General features: G+C 37.6%; 1 protein-coding gene across 2 annotated transcripts; it reads left to right on the top strand.

The window, feature by feature from the left end:
* The first annotated feature begins 6 nt into the window (after positions 1-6).
* NAE1 (NEDD8 activating enzyme E1 subunit 1) lies at positions 7-24,654 on the top strand. 2 transcript variants are annotated; one of them, XM_006099374.2, is made up of 20 exons: positions 7-38; positions 3,530-3,633; positions 3,720-3,780; positions 5,568-5,598; positions 6,277-6,348; positions 6,575-6,654; positions 7,462-7,571; positions 9,163-9,275; positions 10,542-10,604; positions 10,998-11,061; positions 11,377-11,468; positions 13,694-13,753; positions 13,836-13,969; positions 15,798-15,873; positions 16,173-16,212; positions 18,378-18,464; positions 19,461-19,553; positions 22,913-23,027; positions 23,114-23,163; positions 24,418-24,654. In XM_006099374.2, the coding sequence occupies exons 5-20, from the start codon at positions 6,295-6,297 to the stop codon at positions 24,525-24,527; spliced, it is 1,341 nt and encodes a 446-aa protein (XP_006099436.1). In that variant the 5' UTR covers positions 7-38; positions 3,530-3,633; positions 3,720-3,780; positions 5,568-5,598; positions 6,277-6,294; the 3' UTR covers positions 24,528-24,654. The 2 variants fall into 2 exon arrangements, with proteins under 2 accessions (XP_006099436.1, XP_023618876.1); XM_023763108.1 differs by lacking the exons at positions 7-38; positions 19,461-19,553 and having other exon boundaries at positions 3,555-3,633.

Here is a 24,654-nt window from a genome sequence, read left to right as displayed (position 1 = left end):
GGAGCTGCTCAGGAGCAGAAGTATGACCGGCAGCTGAGGTTACCCGGGGCTCACCGCGTCGGGCGGGGCGGGCCAGTGAACCCTCTGCGTCCGTGCCGGGCCTAAGCGAGCGAGCGGCGCGGCCGGGCCTCTCAGGCCTCCCGCCGGGCCCGCCCCTGCAGGGCTCGGGAGCCGGCGCTCGGGCCTCCAGCCTGGGGCTGGGGGTGCTCCTGCAGGGCCGACCTCCTGCCCGCGGGGCGCGCCCGCCCTCCAAGCAGTGTGTTGTTGGAGGTGCGCGGTCCCCACGGCGCAGCCTTTGTCACCGGGGAGGCCGCCGGCCCCGCCTCGTTGCGCTCAGGCTCCGAGTTTTGCAGAATGGGGGGGATCGCGACTCCCCATCCCCGCGCCGACGCGGTCCCGAGGGTTAGGTATTGTTCTAAGCCAGCGCTGTCCAATAGAAATACAATGCTAGTCTCCTGCGAGCCAGGTGTGTCATTATGCATTTTCTAGTAGCCACATGAGAAAGAAACAGGTAAAGTCAACTTTAATAGTACAGTTTAACCCAGTGTATTCAAAATATTATCATTTCAATAGGTAACCAGTATTTACTTTTTTTTTTATATAGTCCTCGAAATCCGGCGTCTTACACTACATAGCACATCTCCGTTCCGACAGGCCGCATGCCTAGTGCTCAGTAGCCACATGTGGCTAATGGCCACCTTAATGGACACTGCAGGTCTAGGCCATCAGGCAGGCCCTTGGTTATTTCCCCGCCTTTGCTTCTTCTCTTTACCCTCCCCCTTCCTGATTGATTGAGCATCTTCTGTGTGTTAAGGCAATGAAAGGAACAAACGCTTGGCTCCCCTTCTTTCTGGAGCCTGCAAGCCAGAAGTTACAGGAGGTCCCTAAGATCATTTGCACCTACAACTGAGTGCTGTCTTCGGGGCTTTAGGCACTCAGTTAATTCTGAGAGCAGCCTTGACAGCGGACAATTCTCTGCTTTATTGCTGGGGAAACTGAGTCTTGGAGAAGTTAGATGACTAGCTCTGTGTTTGAGCCAGGGTGTGAACTCAGGCCCTTCTCGCCTTTTCAAAGCTGGTACTCAGTCACATCACTCTGGGGAAAGAAGCAAGGTGGCAGAGCCCGTGGAACCAGCTCATGCTCTCTTGCAAATTCTTGGAGTTGCTTGTGTTTTGAATGAAGATATAACCATCCCTGACAGAGCTGAGATGATATTTTTGGTTACTAAGTAACTGGAACAAAAGAGTTTTTGCTGAGTTGAGTCCATGGAAGGATCAAACTTTACCTTTCATAATAAGAACTAGTGCCGAAACCGGTTTGGCTCAGTGGATAGAGCGTCGGCCTGCGGACTGAAAGGTCCCAGGTTCGGTTCCGGTCAAGGGCATGTACCTGGGTTGCGGGCACATCCCCAGTGGGAGATGTGCAGGAGGCAGCTGATTGATGTTTCTCTCTCATCGATGTTTCTAACTCTCTATCTCTCTCCCTTCCTCTCTGTAAAAAATCAATAAAATATATTAAAAAAAAAAAAAAAAGAACTAGTTATTCTGTTGGAACGTCAGAGGGGAGCAGTTAGAACAAAGATGTGCAGCCAGCCAGCACTCAACAAGGCCCTGCTTTTCTTAGGCCAACCAGAGTAGAGAGGATTGATTTCTTGTTTGGGCCCTTTCTTGAAACATGTTATCTAGAGATGCACCAGTGATCTCTTAGGCTCACTCTCCAACTACCCAAGCGTCCACCAACCAAGTATGTCAGGTGTCTTCTGTGTGCCCTACTTTCATAGGAAAACCTGATGTTTCCAGTCCTTCTGGTTCTTCCAGGTTTTTCCTCCATTCACTTGATAACTGTCCAGTGATCACTAACCCTAGACAGGACATTGTGCCAGGCATTGGGACCACAGTGGTAGATACAGGGAGTGACCTGGGCCCTTATGGAGCTTAGAGGGGAATGGAAAGATGGATATTCAGCAAATAAAAAACCAAGTAAGGCAATTGTAGTTGTGACGTATGCTGCAGGATATACTGGCTACAGGATAAGATAATCTGCTTTAGATCAAATGACAAAGAAGGCACATTCAAGTCTATCCATCCTCCAGGCTATGGAATTTTTCTCTTTATACTTCTTAGAGTGACAAGAAAAGATAAACTAGTGAGTTTTCTGGGTGAAAATCAGGTTGGCTCAGATGCCATGATACATGTGTGCTCCTCTTAAAGATATGCCTGTGTGAATCATATTATAACATATATTTCTAATCTTTAGTACATCTTTGTTAATGCTTAATTTGTTAATTTGTTAATTTATTAATCATGCTATTAGAATGTTCATTGGGTATTATATTTTAAAGTACTCCTATAGAAGTCAATGTGAGGCTTTTCAGATGATAATTCAGTTTTCTTGGTAAAGCTTTTCTCACTCTTACAGATGTCACAAGTCTTATATCAAGTGTCAAGATCTTAATTATACCGGAACCATGTAACTTAAGGAGAAATGAAATAGAGAACAGAATCAATTTTAAGTCTAAGGCACTTCTTTTTTTTTTTTTAATATATTTTTATTTATTTTTTACAGAGAGGAAGTGAGAGGGATAGAGAGTTAGAAACATCGTTGAGAGAGAAACATCGATCAGCTGCCTCCCGCTGGGGATGTGCCCACAAGCGAGGTACATGCCCTTGACTAGAATCGAACCTGGGACCCTTCAGTCTGCAGGCCAACGCTCTATCCACTGAGCCAAACCAGTTAGGGCCTAAGGCACTTCTTTAATGTTAATAAGTATTTTTAAAGACTTTGCGTTCTGTAAGTTATCTGGCTTGAAGTGAGTAATGGACAGGAAGCTGAAAGACCAAGTGTCTAGTTGTTTTTTTTTAAATATATTTCATTGATTTTTCACAGAGAGGAAGGGAGAGGGATAGAGAGTTGGAAACATCGATGAAAGAGAAACATTGATCAGCTGCCTCCTGCACACCTCCTACTGGGGATGTGCCCACAACCAAGGTACATGCCCTTAGTTGGAATCGAACCTGGGACCTTTCAGTCCACAGGCCGACGCTCTATCCACTGAGCCAAACCGGTTGGGGCCCAAGTGTCTAGTTTTGATTTGACCCCCTCCCCTCCCATCTAACCATGCACAGCATCAATCTTAGTCTTATGTTACACAGCTATATAATCCCCATAACACCTCCTGCTGTTCTAAATATGTTTTACATATTTGCCATGGTTATCACATCTGTTATTCTATGCAGGAACACTTTAAAGATCATTCAAATAAGAATGATAAGTTGTATTCAAATAAGTTGTATTTTTTTAAAAAGGTATTTTTATTAATTTCAGAGAGGAAGAGAGAGAAACATCAGTGATGAGAATCATTGATCTGCTGCCTCCTGCACGCCCCCCACTGGGGATTGAGCCCGCAACTAGGGCATGTGCCCTTGACTGGAATCGAACCTGGGACTCCTTTAAGTCAAACCAGCTAGGGCAAGAAAGTTGTATTTTTATGAAATGCTTTTAAATGTTGAATTTGTATCTTGTTTTGTAGGTTGTGGGGTGATCATGGGCAAGAGGCTTTAGAATCTGCTCATGTTTGCCTAATAAATGCAACAGCCACAGGAACTGAAATTCTTAAAAACTTGATACTTCCAGGTAATGTAGTTTTGTGGTTGTAAATTTACTTCTTTAAGGTTTTAACTAGAAATATATATTCTTGACGGACTCTCTTTGTCTCCCAGGTATTGGTTCATTTACAATTATTGATGGAAATCAGGTCAGCGGAGAAGATGCTGGAAATAAGTATGTTTTATTCTTTTCAAATATTTGCATGTTAGGGAAGGCAGTGTATTATCACAGGAGAGTGAGGCCTAAGTCCAGCTTCACCTCAGTCAGGGTGACTTGACTCAGTGGACAATAATCCCTGTTTTGGATTATGGCGAGGATGAAGGGAATTAATATAGCTCAAATGCTAGCACAGTGTCTGGCCAATAGGCCTTTAATAAAATATATCCATCATTACTATCTTTATTGCTGTTATTAATGTAAAGGAGTAGTCATTATTTTTTTAATTGTGGAGTCTGGACATTTCCTAAGTTCTTGCATGGATTCCTGGATGTTAGTATATAATTAACAATAATTTTATATTTGAATTATAAGAATAATAAAATCTACCTTTTACTTGCGGTGTCTTCTAAGCTTAGTCCAGTTATATATCTCTCTCCACTACACTGTCTCCATAAAAATGCTGTTGTAAAGATGGCCTTTATGTCATTCTTCAAAGCTAATCATATTTAGATGTTCAGAGCATTTCAGACTCACCTTTTCAGGGAATTGGAGTCTGGGATCTTTCATATTTGTCAGTATACAGCAGCAATGAATAAATACAAGGAAAATCAGAATTTGGCTCATATTGAACTTTGATACAAACACAGCCCTTTTATTGGTGTCTGTAAAGAAAAAGTCCTATTACCTTTGTTTACTTGGTTGCTTAGAGCAGGATATAATAAGAATAAGGCTTCTTTTTCTTTCTTTTTTAAAAATATATTTTATTGATTTTTTAACAGAGAGGAAGGGAGAAGGATAGAGAGTTAGAAACATCGATGAGAGAGAAACATTGATTAGCTGCCTCCTGCACACCCCCCACTGGGGATGTGCCTGCAACCGAGGTACATGCCCTTGACCGGAATCGAACCTGGGACACTTCAGTCCGCAGGCCGATGCTCTATCCACTGAGCCAAACTGGTTAGGGCTAAGGCTTCTTTTTCTTATGGAGCCACTGAGCTTGTGCTATAACATAGCATCCTGACTGACTGATTAGAAGCCTCAGATCTGGGCCCTGGGATATGACAAGGGTATGTGTGAGAAGAAGCCTGAATAGATCTGTGGTAGTTTCCTGCAAAAGCAAACAGTTGAATACAGCATTTCCCACGTGTGGCCATGGAGCATGGGTCTGGGGAATGTTAATAACTGCTAAATGGACAAAGGGATTCCATGGGCAAATGAAATTAAACATTTCTTTAAAATATATATTTTATTGACAGGGAGGAAGGGAGAGAGATAGAGAGTTAGAAACATCGATGAGAGAGAAACATCGATTAGCTGCCTCCTGCACATCTCCTACTGGGGATGTGCTCGCAACCCAGGTACATGCCCTTGATCGGAATCGAACCCGGGACCTTTCAGTCCGCAGGCCGACGCTCTATCCACTGAGCCAAACCGGTTTCGGCTAAACATTTCTTTAATATAAGACTTTAATATCATGTGTGTTGTGTATGTTATGAATTTCCAAGAGGGAAATATAACCTATGGTGATTCCTAAACTTTTTAAAGCCAGAGAACTCTCTTTTCTCTCAGAGCATCTCGTGAAATTCTTATTTTGTGCTGCACACTTTGGGGAACATTGATTTATTAGCTTGTCTTTGATTACAAGTTTCATCCAGTTTTCTTCCTCCAGGAAGGCTGTTACAAACTGTAATCAAAATATAGTTTGTTTTACAATATGAATGAAATGTACCTGGTATTACAAATAACCTTCCCTTTATATAATCAAAGAAGCCCTTAATTTTATTTTTTTGTGTCTTTTTCAGTTTTTTCCTTCAAAGAAGCAGTATTGGCAAGGTAAACAATTAATTTGTTACAGAATATAGTTGAGTTTAAGCATTTAATGATGCTACTGTATTTTGGTTTCTTGAAAAAGTTTTTGACTTTAAAAGAGCTTATATTTCTCTGAGAAAGAAGTTAGCTCATTTTTTTATCTTGTAAATTTTATAAGCTTTGTAGTTTAAGAATGTAGAAGTAGTATATCTTTTTTATACTGTATCCTGTATTAATGCTAAATCTTGATTGATGTTAATGTCCAGAGGAAAGAGTATTTTTAACTAAGAGCCAGAATATCTTTTCTTTTTGTATTTCATATTAAAAATCTTACAAAGCCATATTAATCAACTTAGTACAATATTCTGAGTGGAAATGACTTTTTTTAATGATTGAACTCTTGTACAGTATTGTAAATTGATCTAGAATATTCCTGCCTGGTGCTCAGGGTTTTCTGGTCATTTGCATTATCAGAAAACTAGGATGGAAATAAAGTATTCACTTAAGAACTCTGAATAATGAGTTCTTTCTAAGGAATATTGTGGTTGAGTCTCAGTTTAAACACTATGAAAAGCAGAGTTGTCATATCTGTGCATGAAATTTGGTGTAATTTTATATTTTGTTTGCTTTATCTGTTAATTGAAGGGTTACATTTTAACCAAATTTTTTCTAATTCAAGTCAAATGCTTTCTTTTCAAAAAGAACCGAGCTCAAGCTACCATGGAATTCTTACAAGAATTAAATAATGATGTCTCTGGGAGTTTTGTGGAAGAGGTATATATGTATATACATTATTATTTCTGTGCAGAAATTTTATTTTTTAATAATTCAAAACACTAGGAATTTAGAAATTTGAATTTTTGTATGCTATTTAGTTGAGAGTTGAAGTTAACATTGGAGTCTAGCATGTTGCCTCATTTATTTTAAATAGCTTAACTGTTTCTGCCATGTTTAATATGATTGTGAACTTGTTGGATTTTTTCCCCCTTGTCCTATTTAGAGTCCAGAAAACCTTCTAGACAATGATCCTTCATTTTTCTGTAGGTTTACCATTGTGGTTGCAACTCAACTTCCTGAAAGGTAAATTTTTATGTTAATTTATTTTTAATTGAATGTCTTAATTAGATTTGCATAGTTTTGTTTTTTTCTGTAGAGTATGGCTTTTAAAAATTCCTAAACTCTATAGAAACCTTTAATTGGAAGCACTTACGAATCTCTAGCATCAAAAAGATAGGAAAGAAAGATACTGGATGTGAAACTTTTAAAGGATTTATATTTAGAGCAGTTAAATTGAACATTGGTTATTTTAAGTGGGAAAAAGAACTAGTTACAAGTAATTATAGGGATTACTTTGAGGTATATACAGGGATCATATATTTTACAAATGTTTTCCTCTTTTTTTATGGAAATATTTAGGAATTGTCTTTTAGTAACATTCTCCCTAATACAAAAGTTGAGTCTTTCATATCCCTCTAGTCCAGTGGTTCTAAACCTTCTGGCCCTTTAAATACAGTTCCTCATGTTGTGACCCAACCATAAAATTATTTTCATTGCTACTTCATAACTGTAATGTTGCTACTGTTATGAATTGTAATGTAAATATCTGATATGCAGGATGGTCTTAGGCGACCCCTGTGAAAGGGTCATTTGACCGCCAAAGGGGTCGCGACCCACAGGTTGAGAACCACTGCTCTTGTCCAAAAGATATGCTTTCTTTGAAACTGCAACCTTATAGAAATGCTTGCTTTTCAGTATATTCTTGACCTGCTTATAATGCAGTAGGGATATTTTTGCATTTATAACTTAGTAACAAAGGTACTTTGTTTTAAGGTGTTTTGTTATATATCCATTTGCTTATATTCTTACTTATTGTGCCTTCCTTTACAGTACATTACTACGTTTAGCAGATGTCCTCTGGAATTCCCAAATCCCTCTTTTGATCTGTAGGACATATGGACTAGTTGGTTATATGAGGATCATTATAAAAGAACATCCAGGTAAGGTTGTTGCATGTATGGGGCTTGCTTTTCATTGCTTTAGCTATGATTTTAGAACTTGACAATTTAGAAAGTCAATTTTAAATTACAAAGTAAATTTGTAGCAGCACAACCAGTTTATAGGTTCAAAGTGTCAATCAGTGACTGATGTAGATTTTAATCTAGTATTTCCTTTACTTACATTATAGGAGGATAGAAAACAAGAGATAAGTAGGTACAACTTCTTCATCTTATTAGGAGGCCTAGTTGCTGTGCAAGTACCTAGCCTTTTTTTTGCCTCTTAACATACATGGGGCATGCATGTATGGCTACTTACAGGCGAGAGCCAAGGTGACACTGACACCTGGAAGTCACACCACCTTTTCCCCACCAATCTTTTATTCCATTCTCATACAGGCCTTGTACTCATCCAGTTCAGGTACAATTCCACAAAACAAGGCATTTACCTAACTACTGTTCCAAAGAAAAAGTGTTATCAGAAACCAAAGTCATTCATATGCAGGCTTGCACCAGCTCAAGACTGATGTTAGTCCTTTACATACAAAATTTTAATCTTAAATGACGGTAACATTTTTATTCAGTATTTACACATTGCTCTGAGCCATTGGCATTGGTATCAGCACTGAGTAGTAGTTAGTATCTGCTTAACAGTGAGAGAGTGACTTGAGAGGATAAGCTTTTGGCAGCTGATGTTGGGCCATTTAAGAGTTGTAAGTGGGAGAGTGACAGTAACAACTTCAAGTGGTCACTGAAGCTGAGTAGAGAATGAATGGATTTAAAGAGGCAAAGATTGGAGGCAAGAGTTGCTGTTAGGAGATTTCCAGTGGTTTATATGAGAGAGAGGGAGAGAGAGAGCCACTAAGAGCAGATGTTATAAGGATAGGGAAGTGGGAATAGATGATAATGAAGGTTAACATTGCTAGCTTTGTGCCTGTCTTTATATGAATTATTTCATTTAATCTTTCTAATATCTTATAAGATAGATACTATTTTATCTACTTTTTACAGATGAGGATGCTGAGGCACAGGAAGATAAGTTACTTATCTAAGGTCACACAGCTAGCAAGTAACAGAACTGAGCCTAGCTTTAAAGACTCACTGGGATTATACACTTTTCTGAACTCCCCTATGTGGAGAGCTTTGTACAGAGTGACATTAGGATGTGAGGAGTGACTGATGTTGGGCCAAGGAAGCAAGAAGGTCAGGGATGACCATCAGGTTTCTAGGGAAGAGGTTCAGGTAGATGGTGATGATGTTTGTCGAAGACGACAGGAGGAGTAAGGGTAGGTTGTTAGGTAATGTCTGAACACAATTTTACCAGTTTTGATCTTTTTCAATTGTAATAACATTTTGTTTTGTTTAAAGAGAATCTTGGTTTTTACTTTCATTACAACTGTAGTCACTTACGATTTGTGCTTTTAGTAAAATGTATATGTAAATGTAAATTTACCTGAATAATGAACAAAAATTTTTTTTAAAACTATAGACCCTATGCCCATTTAAAATTATAGATTTCCCAAATTCTTGTAGTGTATTGCCAGCAGTATTACTAAAGAAGTAAGTTTATCTTTTGGCATTATTTATTTCACAGTAATAGAATCTCATCCAGATAATGCATTAGAGGATCTACGACTGGATAAACCCTTTCCTGAACTGAGAGAACATTATTTTCAGTCTTATGATTTGCATCATATGGACAAAAGGGTTGGTATGACCTTTTATTTATTTATTTATTTATTTAATTTTATTTATAAAAAGTATGTTTCGCCTGGCTGGCGTGGCTCAGTGGTTGAGCATTGACCTATGATTTAGAGGTCACGGTTTGATTCCTGGTCAGGGCATTTGCCTGGGTTGCGGGCTTGGTTTCCAGTGTGGGGCATGCAGGAGGCAGCCAATCAGCGATTCTCTCTCATCATTGATGTTTCTATCTCTCTCTCCCTCTTCCTTCCTCTGAAATAAAAAAAAAAAAAAAGTTTGTATTGATTTCAGAGAGAGCAAGGGAGAAGGCGAGAGAGATAGAATCACAGATCGGCTGCCTCCTACACGATTCCTGTTAGGGACTGAGCCCACAACCTGGGCATGTGCCCTGACTGGGAATTAAACCGTGACCACCCGGTTCATATGTCTACGCTTAACTACTGAGCCACACCAACTGGACTGACCTTCCATTTTATAGATAGACTTAAAACATTTTTGAATACACCAATGTGAGAAAATACTATAAACCTCCATGGTTCTGTCATCCAGATTACATAGTAACAACATTGTACCTAATTTGTTTTAAATAAATCCTTCTTCTCCAAAATTTAAAAAACTTTTTTATTGAAGATAAGTACATTAACTGAACATATCTATGTAATTAACACCTAGATCAAGAAATTGGACATTAATATATTGCTCTTCATAGCCCTTTCCTAAACAAATAGATGCGCTTTTTAAAATAGTTTGAATTTGGGGTGGGTGGGTGTTGAAATTGACTCCACTTGAAGCTTATTTTTAGTGTTTGCGAATTACCAAGGCAGCTGCATATTTTGGTATGAAAATAATAATATTTATAACACACCATATAACTTAAGGAGTATATGTATTTTTTTCTACCTACTTATTAATTAAAATGCAGGTGTTGGGTTCATCAGAAAACCCAGAGAAAATCTTCCTGTAGTCTAGGATTGGTATCTGAAATCAAGAGATTTAAGCTTTATTTTTGGGTGGCAGTCTCTGAAACTGTCTTTTGATGGTGAAATGGGGACAATTATAGTGCATACCTACCATATTAGGATGAAATTGGACACTGCTTCTAAAAAAGTTTTTTGAAGCAATTTTTATTAACCTAGTTCATTTTCTTTCATTCATTGTTTCATGTATACTGGGGAATGATCATAAATATTGTTGAGTTTATTGAAAATGATAGTGAGGAATAAATATTAACTAATTCATGTTAACTGATATTTTTTTCTCTCTCAATTTTAGGACCATAGCCACACTCCATGGATTGTGATCATAGCTAAATATTTAGCACAGTGGTATAGTGAAGTATGTCCTTTTTTTTAAAAAAAGAAATTCCTTATGTGACTGTATTTTCAATTTATTATAAAGGATTTCATTGGAGGGGGTGGGAGATTAATTTTCTTTCTTTGCTTGGCTTGGGTGCTTTTCAGTTTAGATCTAGCAGTTCCTGTTTTAATACTGATATTTTTACTTACTAAATGAAATGTGAATGAATGTCATTCTGAAACTGGCAGTGGGGAGTGAATGTAGAGAAATGGCCCACAGTTTCTGTTTCTATCAGGCTAGCCTCTGATTTCACTGGGGTGTGTATTTACTGATGAAATCTCATGTGGATGGGAGAATAGGGAAACTGTGGACTCTCAATTTCTATATTTTGAGTTTTTATAACTAAGTTTTTAATTTTTTTAACTGATTTAGACAAATGGACGAATACCTAAAACGTATAAAGAAAAAGAAGAGTTCAGAGATTTGATTAGACAAGGTAATATGGGATGTGACTAAATGTTATATAAGGTTTGAAAAGCAAATTGCTTAAAGCTAATGTTTATTGGATTTCTGTCAACACCTTTGTCAAATGATGCCATCATTAGTTCATATTTTATTTTGCCTTGGGGGAGATTAAGGAGCCATTCCTTGTACAGTTTTAGGAATGACTGGTGATAAACCATATTTATTCTTAAGTTTCAAAATATCTGATCCTCCCTTCAGAACCTGACAAAGTTATTTCCATAATGTTGGGGAGAGAGAAAGAGAAAGAAGAAAAAGGTTGTTTGCTAACCAAATTCTATTTTAATAGGAATTCTAAAGAATGAAAATGGGGCTCCGGAAGATGAAGAGAATTTTGAAGAAGCTATTAAAAATGTGAACACAGCACTAAATACAACTCAGGTATTAAAAGAGTTGCTGAGGGATTCATTTAGAAAGGTGTTTTCTGAAGTCCTTATGATAAAATAGTTGATTTTAGATTTAAGTTAATATTTCCTAAATTGATATAGTTGGTTAGAAATTAGTATCTATAATACAGATTGACTCTTGTTTTAATAATATTCTATATTGTCCTAGTTAAATGGACATGAGTGCTTCAGTATATAATAGTGATATGATTTATATAAATCAATTATTGGAAGTATATGATTTGTGAATAGTAATAGTTTGGGTGTAGGAATTATACACTGAAGGTGATACTTTGCTGGTCCAAAACAGTGTTGCCTGAAAAGTTAAATTTTACCCTGCATTTGATTTTTTTTTTTACCTTGAGATTTTTTTCACTTTTATTTTAATATTTTATTTTATTATATTTTAATCCTTACCCGAGGATATTTTTCCATTGATATTTCGAGAAAGCGGAAGAGAGAGGGAAAGACGGAATTTTTGTTTTGTTTTTGTTAATCCTCACCTGAGAATATTTTTCTATTGATTTTTAGGGAGAGTGGAAGAGAGAGGGAAAGACAGAGAGAAACATTGATGTGAGAGAAACACATCGATTGGTTGCCTCCTGCACGTGCCCTGACCAGGGCCAGAGCTGGGGAGGAACCTGCAATCTAAGTACATGCCCTAGACAGGAATTGAACCTGGGACCCTTTGGTCTGCAGGCTGACACTCTATCCACTGAGCCAAACTGGCTAGAGTTGCATTTGCTTTTGACAGTAATTTTTAGGATATAAAGGAGATGTTTTTAAATGACATTGACACCTTAAAAATTACTTGGAGGATAACTCATTTTAGGTGCCCTTTTGTTGTTGAAGCCTGGCAAGTGAGGTTTTGAGGGAACTTTGGAATAACACAAGTGGGAGTTTAAGTTAGAATTTTCTTATAATTTAAAACAGCATCAAATGCTGCCTTTTAAGTTAGAAAAGCACGTAAGCTGTCATAAAATTTCTGGCGACAAAGAAGTAGTGTTTCTGAGAGAGTAAAAGTGTGTGCTTTGTGAATCAGTTTTTGGGGGTGATAAAAATTTTCTGTGTCTTAATTGGGGTGATGGTTAAAAATATTTGTATAGTTATCAAAATGCATTGGATTGTACATTCAAGAGTTGTTCATTTCACTTAATGTAAAATTTACACCAATTTAAAAACACACCAAGGTTCTCATGACTGGGGGATAATGAACTAAAAGCAAAGAGATAAATGCACCAGGTACTATGAACAAAATTAGAACAGAACAAAGAACTAGAGCATGATGGGGAGGACAGAGGTCTGGGGTCCAGAGGGGGGCCAAGGAGACTCACAGAGATGTGCTTATGCAGAAGCCTGCGTGAAGTGACATGCAGAGATCTGGTAGAAGAACTTTTAGGCTGCGGAACCACATGTGCAAACAAAGGCCCGGAAGTGGGATGAAGCTCAGCATTTATTCAAGCAGTTAGACTGCCAGGATGATTGGAGTGAAGTGAACAAGGGGGGAAGTAGTGAGAGGGATTGAGTTTGGAAAGGCAGAAAGGGCCAGATCATAATATCCTTGCAGGCCATTGAAGTGTTTTGAGCAAGGGAGTGGAGTGATCAGATTCATATCTAAAAAAATTATCTGGCTCTTGTGAGAAGAGATTGTAGAGGACTGGGAGTGAAAGCAGAGAAACCAGTCAGAGGTTACCAGTAAGACATTTTTTTCCCCAGTAGAAGCAAAGCCTATAATTTCTAAAGTCTTTATTAATGTATGATGCTCTTGCTAACGTTAAAAGTCCTTTATCTAGTTTTTGTCGGAGGGTTGTCTCTTTCAATAGTTGCTAGAGTGAAAGGGCTGCAAATTTTTGACAAGAAGGAAAAAAACATGAAGGACTACAACTCCAGCTTGACATTACTGTCTATAATCTTTGTTATATTTTAAAATGTAAATATATTAAAAGATTTACTTTGGCTCCTTCTTTATTCCATTTATGATGGAAAAGAACAGGCCAGTCTTTAATGCTAACAGCAATGGGCAGGATGTGACTTTCTTCCATTCTCTTTTTCGTCATCAAACCTCCATCTGGTACTCATTCTAAATAAAAGTGTAAGAAAATCAGAAGTATGTATTTGATTACAGTTTGAGAATTCAAAGAACTTATTCAGAGAAACAGCAGTGAAAATAAAGGTGGGCAGATTCTTAGTATAAGTAAATGTTTCATGTTCCTTTGGTAGATCCCAAGCAGCATTGGAGATATATTTAATGATGATCGCTGCATAAATATCACCAAACAGGTAACAACAACGAAATTGTGCCACCTTAAGCTTTGGGTCAGATTCAAATGCCACTTAATAATTTTTTATTTTACTCTTTTAGACTCCATCATTTTGGATTTTAGCTCGCGCCTTAAAGGAATTTGTGGCTAAAGAGGGTCAAGGAAATTTACCTGTCCGAGGCACAATTCCTGACATGATTGCAGATTCGGGCAAATATATAAAATTGCAAAATGTGTAAGTCACTGTTTTCAAACTATTTAACAGAAAAATTCATTTGTTTATATTAGAGATGAGAATATTTTACTAGCCTATCAGAAATAAAATGGACACCTGTTGTAATCTAATTGCTTTAAAAATAAGCTGAAGAACTTAGAGGGCAGATTTTTAAAAAAATAGATTTTATTTTTTAGAATAGATTTAGGTTCACAGCAAAATTGAGTAGAAAGTGCAGAGTTCTCATATTACAACCCCCTCCCCCCAGGAGACAAATTTTTTTCTTATGTATTTCATAATAAAACGTAACATTTGAGCACTTAATTTTGTGCTATGAGCTGTCCTATGTATTAACTAATTTGTATTAACTAATTTAATATTCACAACATTAGAGAGAGATACTGTTTTGTCCCAGTTTTATGATGAGGAAACTGAGGCCTAGAAAAGGTAATTTATTCAGGGTCAGACAGCTGGTAAATAGCAGAACTAGGATTTGAACCCATGAAATCCATCTCCATACTCTTTTTTTTTTTTTTAATATATTTTATTGATTTTTTACAGAGAGGAAGGGAGAGGGATAGAGAGTCAGAAACATCGATGAGAGAGAAACATCGATCAGCTGCCTCCTGCACACCCCCCACTGGGGATGTGCCCGCAACCAAGGTACATGCCCTTGACCAGAATCGAACCTGGGACCCTTCAGTCCGCAGGCCGACGCTCTATCCACTGAGCCAAACCGGTCAGGGCAATCTCCACACTCTTAACTAGGGCCCTATACTATCTTTTATTTGTAACTTAAAACTTGGAAGTCTTGAGTTTGGATGAATTTTTTATTAGTAATGTTTCATAATTTAAAGAGTTTATGTCTATAGATAGACACCAGCTATCCAGGTATCACTAGCCTGAACCCAGATAGACTGACAAAAGCATGGTTCTCAATGGATATTACCCTTATGTAGTTTGGACTTGGTGCAGATGAAGCCAGGGCCACTGGCTTGGTTTCCTCAAGGGCCAAATAATGTCACACAGAAAAGATCTCTGTTCCTTAACAGATTGCATTCTTCATCTCAGTCGTTGTTTACAAATCTTTGTTGTCTTAGCCTAAAAGTTCAACTACTTAAAACTTGGGAAAAGTCTATTGAGGATAGAAAGAAGTATGACTTCACATTGGAGGGAGTTAGCTTAACACTTATCTTCAGAGGGTGAAAATGTAAATAGACTTTAAAATTTTAGCCCTAGCCAGTTTGGCTCAGTGGATGGAGCATCGGCCTGCAGACTGAAGGGTCCCGGGTTCGATTCCGGTCAAGGGCATGTACCTTGGTTGCGGGCACATCCCCAGTGGGGGGTGTGCAGGAGGCAGCTGATCGATGTTTCTCTCTCATCGATGTTTCTAACTCTCTGTCCCTCTCCCTTCCTCTCTGTAAAAAATCAATAAAATATATTTTTAAAAAAATTTTACATTGCAGGTGGACAGTTTTGAAGTATTTAACTTTCCTTGGACTTGACTTCAAGGAGAAAAATCATGTTCTTTAGTAACATGTGTTGCAGATTTTGTCAGAGAAGCATGGATCATGGATGATGGAGGGCAGTTTTTAAGTTGGGTGCTGTTAGTTACAGAAAGAACCTGGGTATTATTGGATTCCAAGTGTCCATCACCAACACTGGGAAGATCCCCAACCACTAACAGGTGCTGCTGGCAGCATTTCCATGGCATTTTCACATTTCATATGTCCCAGACCAGTCTTTTTTCATGAAAAGGAAAACAATGTTTTGTTTGCTTCCTGGTGATATTTACAATTTGCTGATTTTAAAATTTGTTAATAATAGCTTTTTTTTTTCTTTTTCCCAGTTACCGTGAAAAAGCAAAGAAAGATGCTGCCGCTGTGGGTAATCATGTTGCCAAATTGCTGCAGTCTATAGGCCGGGTAAGCTGCTGGGCACACTGTGCCTTTGATGGACAGCACAGGCCCATGTAGGCCTGATCCCGTAACTTCAGCCAGAAAAGGTTTAGAGATGGAGGGCATGGCACTGGCCCTGTGCTTCTTAGGAGGGATCTCTCACTTGCCTGCCTCGTGAGAAAGACTTTTAAGGAAAAAATGTGTTTTTCCAGTGCTCTCCCAGCACTTGGAGAAACCTTCCCATCCCACAATGACCGTCTTTGTGCTGTACCCTCTGCTAACCTTCTCTTTTATTCTGGAGCAAAACCTGCATTGTCTCTTTACAGGCACCAGAGTCCATTTCAGAGAAAGAATTAAAATTATTCTGTAAGTCCCCTTGAATTAATTTCCTTACTTTGTTTCATAAAAATGTGCCATAAAGAGTGTTCCCAGGAATTTGAAATAGTTGAAATTAAAAATTTCTCATAATTTCATAAATATTATTGGGTAAGGTTTTTTATTGTTATAATGTAATAATAAATGGAGGTTATTTTAAGACTGGATCAGAGCTAGAACATATCTATCTATGGCAATGTGAAAAAGACATGAAGGTCAGTTATTTGAAAATTGTCATTAATGCCGAATTATTTTCAGCTTATTGATTTTAAGTAATTTGGGAAAGTTTTATCTGAAGGCTTTGAGTATGAAGTCGAGTCATATGTACATGGAGAGTATTGGTTTAACTACTCACTTTGGCCTGTGTTTAAGTGACTGTAATAGAATTAAGAATTTTACCATCTAGTTTCAGATGGTTAGGCTCCAGGTGTTTTTGATAACTCCTCAGTAGACCGGAAGCATTTCTTTTTTTTTTAAATGTTAAATTAATGAACTTTATTTTTTTTAAGTAGGTTTACAGTTGTGAGTACGAGAAACAGTTTATTCTTGTATTATTACTTATTATTGTATTATTTTCCATATGAATAACTGTAAACCTACTTTTTAAAAAATATATTTTTTTTATTGGTTTCAGAGAGGAAGGGAGAGAGAGAGAGAGAGAAAAACATCAACTATGAGAGAGAATCACTGATTGGCTGCCTCCTGCATGCCCCCCACTGGGGATTGAGTTCACAACCCAGGCATGTGCCCTTGACTGGAATCGAACCCGGGACCCTTCAGGCCGAAGGCCAACGATCTATCCACTGAGCCAAACTGGCTAGGGCTGAACTTTATTTTTAAGAGCAATTTTAAGATCATAGCAATGTTGAGTGCTAAGTACAGAGATTTCCTGTGTACCCCCAGACCCAACACATTCACACCATCCCCCCTTATGAACACCTCCCCCCAGCATGGCACATTGGTTACAGTCGATGGACTGACATGGACACATCATCACCAAAGTCCACACTTTACATTAGGGCTTCTGTGGGTTTTGACAAACGTGTAAGGACATGCACCCACCATTACAGTATCATACAGAATAGTTTCACCATCCTAAAATTTCCTGTTCTCAGCCTATTCATCGCTTCCTTTCCCCCTAACCCATGGAAGCCACTAATATTTTTATTGTCTCTACACCATTTTGCCTTTTCCAGTGGAGTTTGAAATGATACCCCTTCCACTCTTGCCTCTATCCAACCCATTTTCCAACGAGCAGTCAGAAAGATCTCTTAAATAGGCAATTAGACCATACCATTTTCTGCCAGACCTACAATGAAAGTAGATCACCTTCCTTCAACCTACAAGGCCTTGCATGATCTGGCCTCTGCCTGCTTGCCTAGCCATCTCATGCCACTGTTCTCTGAAGCATTTCTTTTTAATTTAAGACCTAGTTTAAGAATAATCCAATCTTGTTTACATGCTTTCTGAAGATAAAATCTACATTTTGCATGCTCCTCAATCCTAAAATATATTTATCAAACTTCTCCATTTCATCACTCTTTCACAGTGTTTGTTTAGGCTTAGTTTTAATGTTTTGTTCCATTATTAATCTTGCACCTTGTTTCGGCATATAGTGTTTGTTCTACCAAATCATATGATACCAGATTAAAAGCTGGATGTTGCATATTTGAGGGTTTATTCTGTTCCCTCTATTTTGGGTTATGTTTGAAAATTTCCATAATATAATTTTTTTTGTTTTGTTAAAACCTTACATGTACCAAGAGCACAATATATATAACACTTTCCTTTCGGACTACTTATCCATAATAATGATAACTACTACTGTTCATTGAGCCCTGTCAGGCATTGTGCTAGGTACTTTTAATCCACAACTTTCAAAGGTAAATAATATTATCCCCTTTCTGAGGCTCAGAGAGGTGCCATCATGTACTTACTCAGTGCTGAACTGGTTGTAGTCCCAAGGACATGCATTTAGGATGACTCATATTCTAGTGCCTTTCCTGCTAACCATTAGAGTCAAACAGAAGACATTTCTTCACGTTACCATGTCTGTGAAGGGTATAAACACAATTTCCTGTTCTAAAAGAGATCTGTGATTTGGAATATTCACGTGTCTCAGTTAGTTACCTTTATAATGTCTTTCCTGTGTTCAGGTAGCAATTCTGCATTTCTTCGAGTGGTAAGATGTCGATCCTTAGCTGAAGAATATGGCTTGGATACAGTTAACAGGGATGAAATTAGTAAGTATAAATAATCTTTTGATGCTAGGTTATTCATTTTATTTTTTTCCATCCTTCCTTTAAAAATTGAATTTATGGGGGTGACACTGGTTAACAAAATTTACAGGTTTCAGTTACACAGTTCTACCGTACATCATTTGTGTCTTCACCACCCCAAGTCAAGTCTCTGTCCCTCACCATTTATCACCCCTATATCCTCATTCACCTCCCCTCGCTCTCCCTCTCCCTAGCAATCACCACATTGTTGTTTGTGTTCATGAGTTCTTTCTCTTTTTTTTCTTCTTTTCTTTTTTGCTCAATTCCCTCACTCCCCCCCCGCCCCCCCCCACACACACACAGCTGTCAGCCTGCTCTCTATGAGTCTGTCTCTATTTTGCTTGTTAGTTCATTAGATTCCACATATGCGTGAAATCATACGGTACTTGTCTTTCTCTCACTGGCTTATTTCACTTAGTATAATGCTCTTCAGGTCCATCCATGCTGTCGCAAAGGGTAAAGTTTCCTTCTTTTTTTACAGCTGAGTAGTATTCCATTGTATAAATGTACCACAGCTTTAATTTTAACTTTAAAGAGATTAATATTTTATGTATAATAATATTGAGTATATGGTGATAATATATAATGGAAATATTTATACTCTAAATTTAATTCTATAAACCTATCCAAGTAGTCATAATTTCACAACGTAAAACTTAATACATAAATAAATTGTATTTAGGTAGGTTACTAAGTTGTGTGATAAATAGAGCTAAAGTCAGCATGTTACTACTTTAGTAGAGATTATGGTGACTAGTTAATAGACTAAGACACCTGGGTTTTATTAATGTATCTCCCTTTATTTTACTATTTATCATTTTCTATTTTATTGTCACAAAATATTAAAATTTTGTGGTAAAATTGCCTTGAGACCTAAAATCTGAGTATATAGTAAGGTCCATCCTTCATTGCTTTTATGTCATGAATTACTCAAATTATATTGAATTCTTTCCCTTTCAGTTTCCAGCATGGACAGTCCAGATAATGAGATAGTATTATACTTAATGTTACGGGCTGTGGATAGATTTCATAAACAACATGGTAGATACCCAGGTAAGAATAGCAATCGAATTATCAAATATAATAAAATCTTAAGTAGACACTTGACTTAAATCTTAAAGTGTTCTTGGGTGTTTACAATTGGTCCTTGATTTTTACATTGCAAACAGTTTACATCACATCTTAATGAGGAACTACCATTTGTTTTGTAAGTGTAACTATTTGCAAATAGTGTTTGATTCTAAACCATTACAAGGGAATGTTGGTTGAATGCATATAGAAGAAAACATTTTTCTGTCATTTTTCACAGTTTACCTCTAAGAGTCACACTGAGTTTACTTTAGTGGAAATGGAAAGTCACAAGAAGTATGCCAGTGACTCCTGAACTCAGAGCTCTGAAGATGTAGAGATTTCTTTGCTTAGTATCTAATTTTTGTTATCTGTAAATATAATGATTAGGGAATTGGCATAATTTCAAAGATTTTCAGTTGCCCAGAAAATTTTCATTAAGGTAAGTTTAATTATGCAGGATTATTACATAGCAGTGCATTCTAGGTATATCATAAAACCTGTTGCCCCAATTGATGTCATATGTCTACTGAGTTATAGTATTAATGAGCTAGCTTATCAGAAGAAAGAAAATGAATAAACACTATATGTATTGCTTTATTTGTATTATTTGATTAGAATATTTTTATTATCTATTGAATAACAAACTATCTCAAAACTTAGTAGTTTAAAACAATAAATTATTATATGACGACTTTGTGAATTGGCTGGGCTCAGTTAGGCATATCTCAGGAGCAAGGATCTTGCATGATGCCTGGGAGTCATTCTGAAGGGTTGACTGAATTGGACATCCGAGAAGTCATTTTTGCTCAGATGTCGGCACTTTAGTCAGGATAACTGGAACTGCTGGGGGCTTGTCAGGCATCTGTCACCACATAGCTAGCTAGGGTTTCCTTTTAGCATGGCTAAAAGGGTAGACTTCTTACATAGTGTCTGGATTTCCCAGAATTAACATTCCAAAAGACCCAGGTGGAAGGTACAAGGCTTTTTATGACTTAGTCTTAGAAATCACAGCATCACTTATGTTGTGTTCTATTTGCTTCCCAGGGCCAGCTTAGATTGAGTAGAAGGGGGCTACATGAGGGCACAAAGGGGTATACATTGGGGAGCCACCTTGGGTCGAGTAGCAACCACATAGAGCATAGGCTTTGAACCTAGGTTCAGATCCGAGCTCTATCACTATCTCTTGACCTTGGATGAGTCACTATTTCCCTCTACGTCTCAGGTCTCATATTTATGAAATGGCAATAATAGTATCCACTCTATTAGACTGATAGGGTTAAATATATGATGTATGAAATCACTTTACACACTGCCTAGCACCTTGTAAGTACTCAATAAAGGGTAGGTATTGCTATTATGAGGAAGAGTAGTGGTGATCGTTTTTAAACCATAGTAGTTAAAAAATACTGATTTTTTTTTTAATACGTGGAGGTTATGGCAATTATATTTTAACTTCCAGCAGTAAACAATTAATAGCTTACCTTGTGAGATATTATAGTTTAATTATTAACAACTGTCTGGGCTTGTATCCGTTTTGCTATTTATGAGCTAAGTAACTCAGGCAGATAACTTAATGTGTCTCAGTTTTTTCATCTATAAAATGGGAATAATAGTACCTACTTAATAAGGTGATTGTGAGGATTAAACAGTATACATATGGTACTTATAGCAGTAACCAGCATTTGTTAATGCTCAGTGTTACCTGTTGTTATAGTTTTATGTCCTCTGTGTCATTTTTTTCCTCTTTTTTTTTATTGCTTAAAGTATTACAAAGAGTATTACATATGTCTCTTTTTTTTTTACCCCCCCGCCCTTGACAATCCCCCAACCTCCCCTACCCCCCAGTGTCTTATGTCCATTGGTTATGCTTATATGCATGCATACAAGTCCTTCGGTTGATCTCTTACCCCCTCCTCCCCCGCCCCCCAACCCTCCCCGGCCTTCCCGCTGTAGTTGGACAGTCTGTTCGAGGCAGCTCTGCCTCTGTATCTATTTTTGTTCAAAAGTTTATTATGGTCTTTATTATCCATAAATGGGTGAGATCATGTGGTATTTTTCCTTCATTGACTGGCTTATTTCACTTAGCATAATGCTCTCCAGTTCCATCCATGCTGTTGCAAATAGTAAGAGTTCCTTCTTTTTTACAGCAGCATAGTATTCCATTGTGTAGATGTACCATAGTTTTCTAATCCATTCATCTACTGATGGGCACTTAGGCTGTTTCCAGATCTTAGCTATGGTGAATTGTGCTGCTATGAACATAGCGGTGCATAGATCCTTTCTGATTGGTGTTTCTGGTTTCTTGGGATATATTCCTAGAAGTGGGATCACAGGGTCAAATGGGAGTTCCATTTTTAGTTTTTTGAGGAAACTCCATACTGTCTTCCAGAGTGGCTGCACCAGTCTGCATTCCCACCAGCAGTGCACGAGTGTTCCTTTTTCTCCACATCCTCTCCAGCACTTGTCGTTTGTTGATTTGTTGATGATAGCCATTCTGACAGGTGTGAGATGGTACCTCATTGTTGTTTTGATTTGCATCTCTCAGATGATTAGTGACTTTGAGCATGTTTTCATATGTGTCTTGGCTTTCTGAATGTCCTCTTTTGAAAGGTGTCTATTTAGGTCCTTTGCCCATTTTTTGATTGGATTGTTTATCTTCCTTTTGTTGAGTTGTATGAGTTCCCTATAAATGTTGGAGATTAAACCCTTATCAGTAATACCATTGGCAAATATGTTCTCCCATGTAGTGGGCTTTCTTGTTGTTTTGTTGATGGTTTCTTTTGCTGTGCAGAAGCTTTTTATTTTGATGTAGTCCCATTTGTTTATTTTCTCTTTAGTTTCCAATGCCCTAGGATCTGTATTGGTGAAGAAGTTGCTTCGGCATATGTCTGAGATTTTGTTGCCTTTGGATTCTTCTAGTATTTTTATGGTTTCCCGTCGTATATTTAAGTCCTCTCTGTGTCATTTAATCTCTTGGAAATGAATAATAAACACCATAATTTTTATAAAGGGTATAAATAGGACATCACTTTCTCATTCATTCAATTCTTCTATCAAAGTATTGAGCACCAACTGTGTGCCAGACACTCTTCCAGGTACTGGATATGGAGCAGTGAACAAAGCAGGCTTATCAAACTCAAATTTTAATAGTTTTTGATGGTTTCTTTGATTGTTACAGGTTTGTGATATTTGCAAGTATTGGTCTCATACATTGTTATTTTTGTTCTTCATTTTCACACCTTACTTTTTTGACTAGAAACTGGAGTAAATAAAAGAGGTAGCCATTCATTTTGAATCACATATTTATTTCAATGAAAATTAATTTGCGTGTATATTTTTAGGGGTATCTAACTATCAAGTTGAAGAAGATATAGGAAAGTTGAAGTCTTGTCTCACAGGCTTCCTTCAGGAATATGGACTATCTGTAATGGTGAAAGATGATTATGTCCACGAATTGTGAGTATTTCTTAAACCATATTAAGAAATAATACTTGTGCCTGTCCTAAACTAGTTGAAGTTCATGTCTCCTTTCTTTCCTATAGTTGCCGATATGGAGCTGCTGAGCCACACACCATTGCTGCGTTCTTAGGGGGTGAGTTTCAGAAGACCGGCATCTGTTGTTATATAGTACAGTTATGAAGTTGTGGGTTTTTTTTAAATGTTTTTATTGATTTCAGAGAGGGAGAGCTAGAAACATCAATGATGAAAGAGAATCATTGATTGGCTGCCTCCAATCCCCCCCCCCACATACACACACACTGGGGATGGAGCCCGCAACCTGGGCAGAGCAGTGAACAAAGCAGGCTTATCAAACTCAAATTTTAATAGTTTTTGATGGTTTCTTTGAAACCATCAAACCTGGGACCTTTCAGTCCACAGGCCAAAGCTCTACCCACTGAGCAACACTGGCCCAGACAGTTTTGTTTTCTTAACTGTTTTACCGAGGGAGGTCAGTGAAGCAGGATGTTGAATATTAGCTGGCACAACGCTTTTATATTCCTTCACTTTGTCCAGGTCTTTGTTTTCAGTTTCTTCCCTGTGAGACCCTCCTCACTCCGATTTAAAGCGGAGGCCCTCCTCTTGCGCTCACACCTCCTTCCTGCTGTTTCTCCTTCGCACTAAGGCCATCTGAGGGGCTGTTTCACTCATTTGCAAATGGTCTCTCCCTCACTGCTGGAAGGGAAGGGCCGCGGGCACTGATTTTGTCTTCTGTTCCTACCATATTCCTGGTGCCCAGAACAGCGTCTGGTACAGAGTCGAGTCTCACGTTGCACTGAATTAACGAGGGTTTGTGAAAGATCAAGCTTCAGGTTATAAAAGATGAAGAATTTCTTTCTTAGTAATTTTTTTGTTTGTTCTGTTGTTTTGTTTTGAGTAGTTACAGCAGTATTTAATAGAGATTCTTTCCAAATTACAAATGTATTTAGAACAAATACACCTTTATTCCCTTTTTATTGTAAAAGTAAAGCAGAAGGGAGTCCTTAGAGAATCTTTTCTGCCTATGTGTATCCTTTAAAATGCAATCAACTATACTACTATTTTGATGTTTTTTTACTTAATATATCTTGCTAATGTTTCTAAACCACCGTAATTAAAAAAACTTCATTCTTTAAAACTGTGGCATAATATCCCAAGCTATGAATGTATAAAACAAAACTTTTAATAACAGTTATTAAAAATTATGGTCCTTTATTTTGATATGACACAGTAAAGTACGTCTGTTTTGGATTACTTTTAAACACCTTTGCTTTTGGGAAAAGGGAAGGTTTTCTTTACAGAATTGATATTTTTATATAATTCTTGAAACTTACGTTTTTCAAAGATTTGTTTTCCTTTTTCCTTGCAGGAGCTGCTGCTCAAGAAGTTATCAAAATAATCACCAAACAATTTGTAATTTTTAATAATACTTACATTTATAGTGGCATGTCACAAACTTCAGCAACTTTTCAGTTGTAGAATAAGTATCCTATGTAGTGTGTTAATAATTGAGACTATAATTGCCTTTGGGTTGTGCTCTAATCTGTAAAATTCTGCTAAGGGAAAACTTAAATTGTTTGCTTAATAAACATTTTCTCATTTGTAA

This window comes from Myotis lucifugus, unplaced genomic scaffold (assembly GCF_000147115.1).
Source record: "Myotis lucifugus unplaced genomic scaffold, Myoluc2.0 scaffold_274, whole genome shotgun sequence".
Classification (NCBI taxonomy): Eukaryota; Metazoa; Chordata; class Mammalia; order Chiroptera; family Vespertilionidae; genus Myotis; species Myotis lucifugus.
Note: the sequence above shows the minus strand (reverse complement) of the source record. Positions and strands in the feature narration are given on the sequence as shown.

What these genes read in the sequence shown, in the direction of transcription:
- NAE1 (XM_006099374.2), top strand. Translation starts at nt 6,295, where the DNA reads ATGGAATTCTTACAAGAATTAAATAATGATGTCTCTGGGAGTTTTGTG. An exon ending in CTGGGAGTTTTGTGGAAGAG is followed by an intron (nt 6,349 to 6,574) that starts GTATATATGTAT and finishes TGTCCTATTTAG; the next exon opens with AGTCCAGAAAACCTTCTAGA. An exon ending in TGCTGCAGTCTATAGGCCGG is followed by an intron (nt 15,874 to 16,172) that starts GTAAGCTGCTGG and finishes GTCTCTTTACAG; the next exon opens with GCACCAGAGTCCATTTCAGA.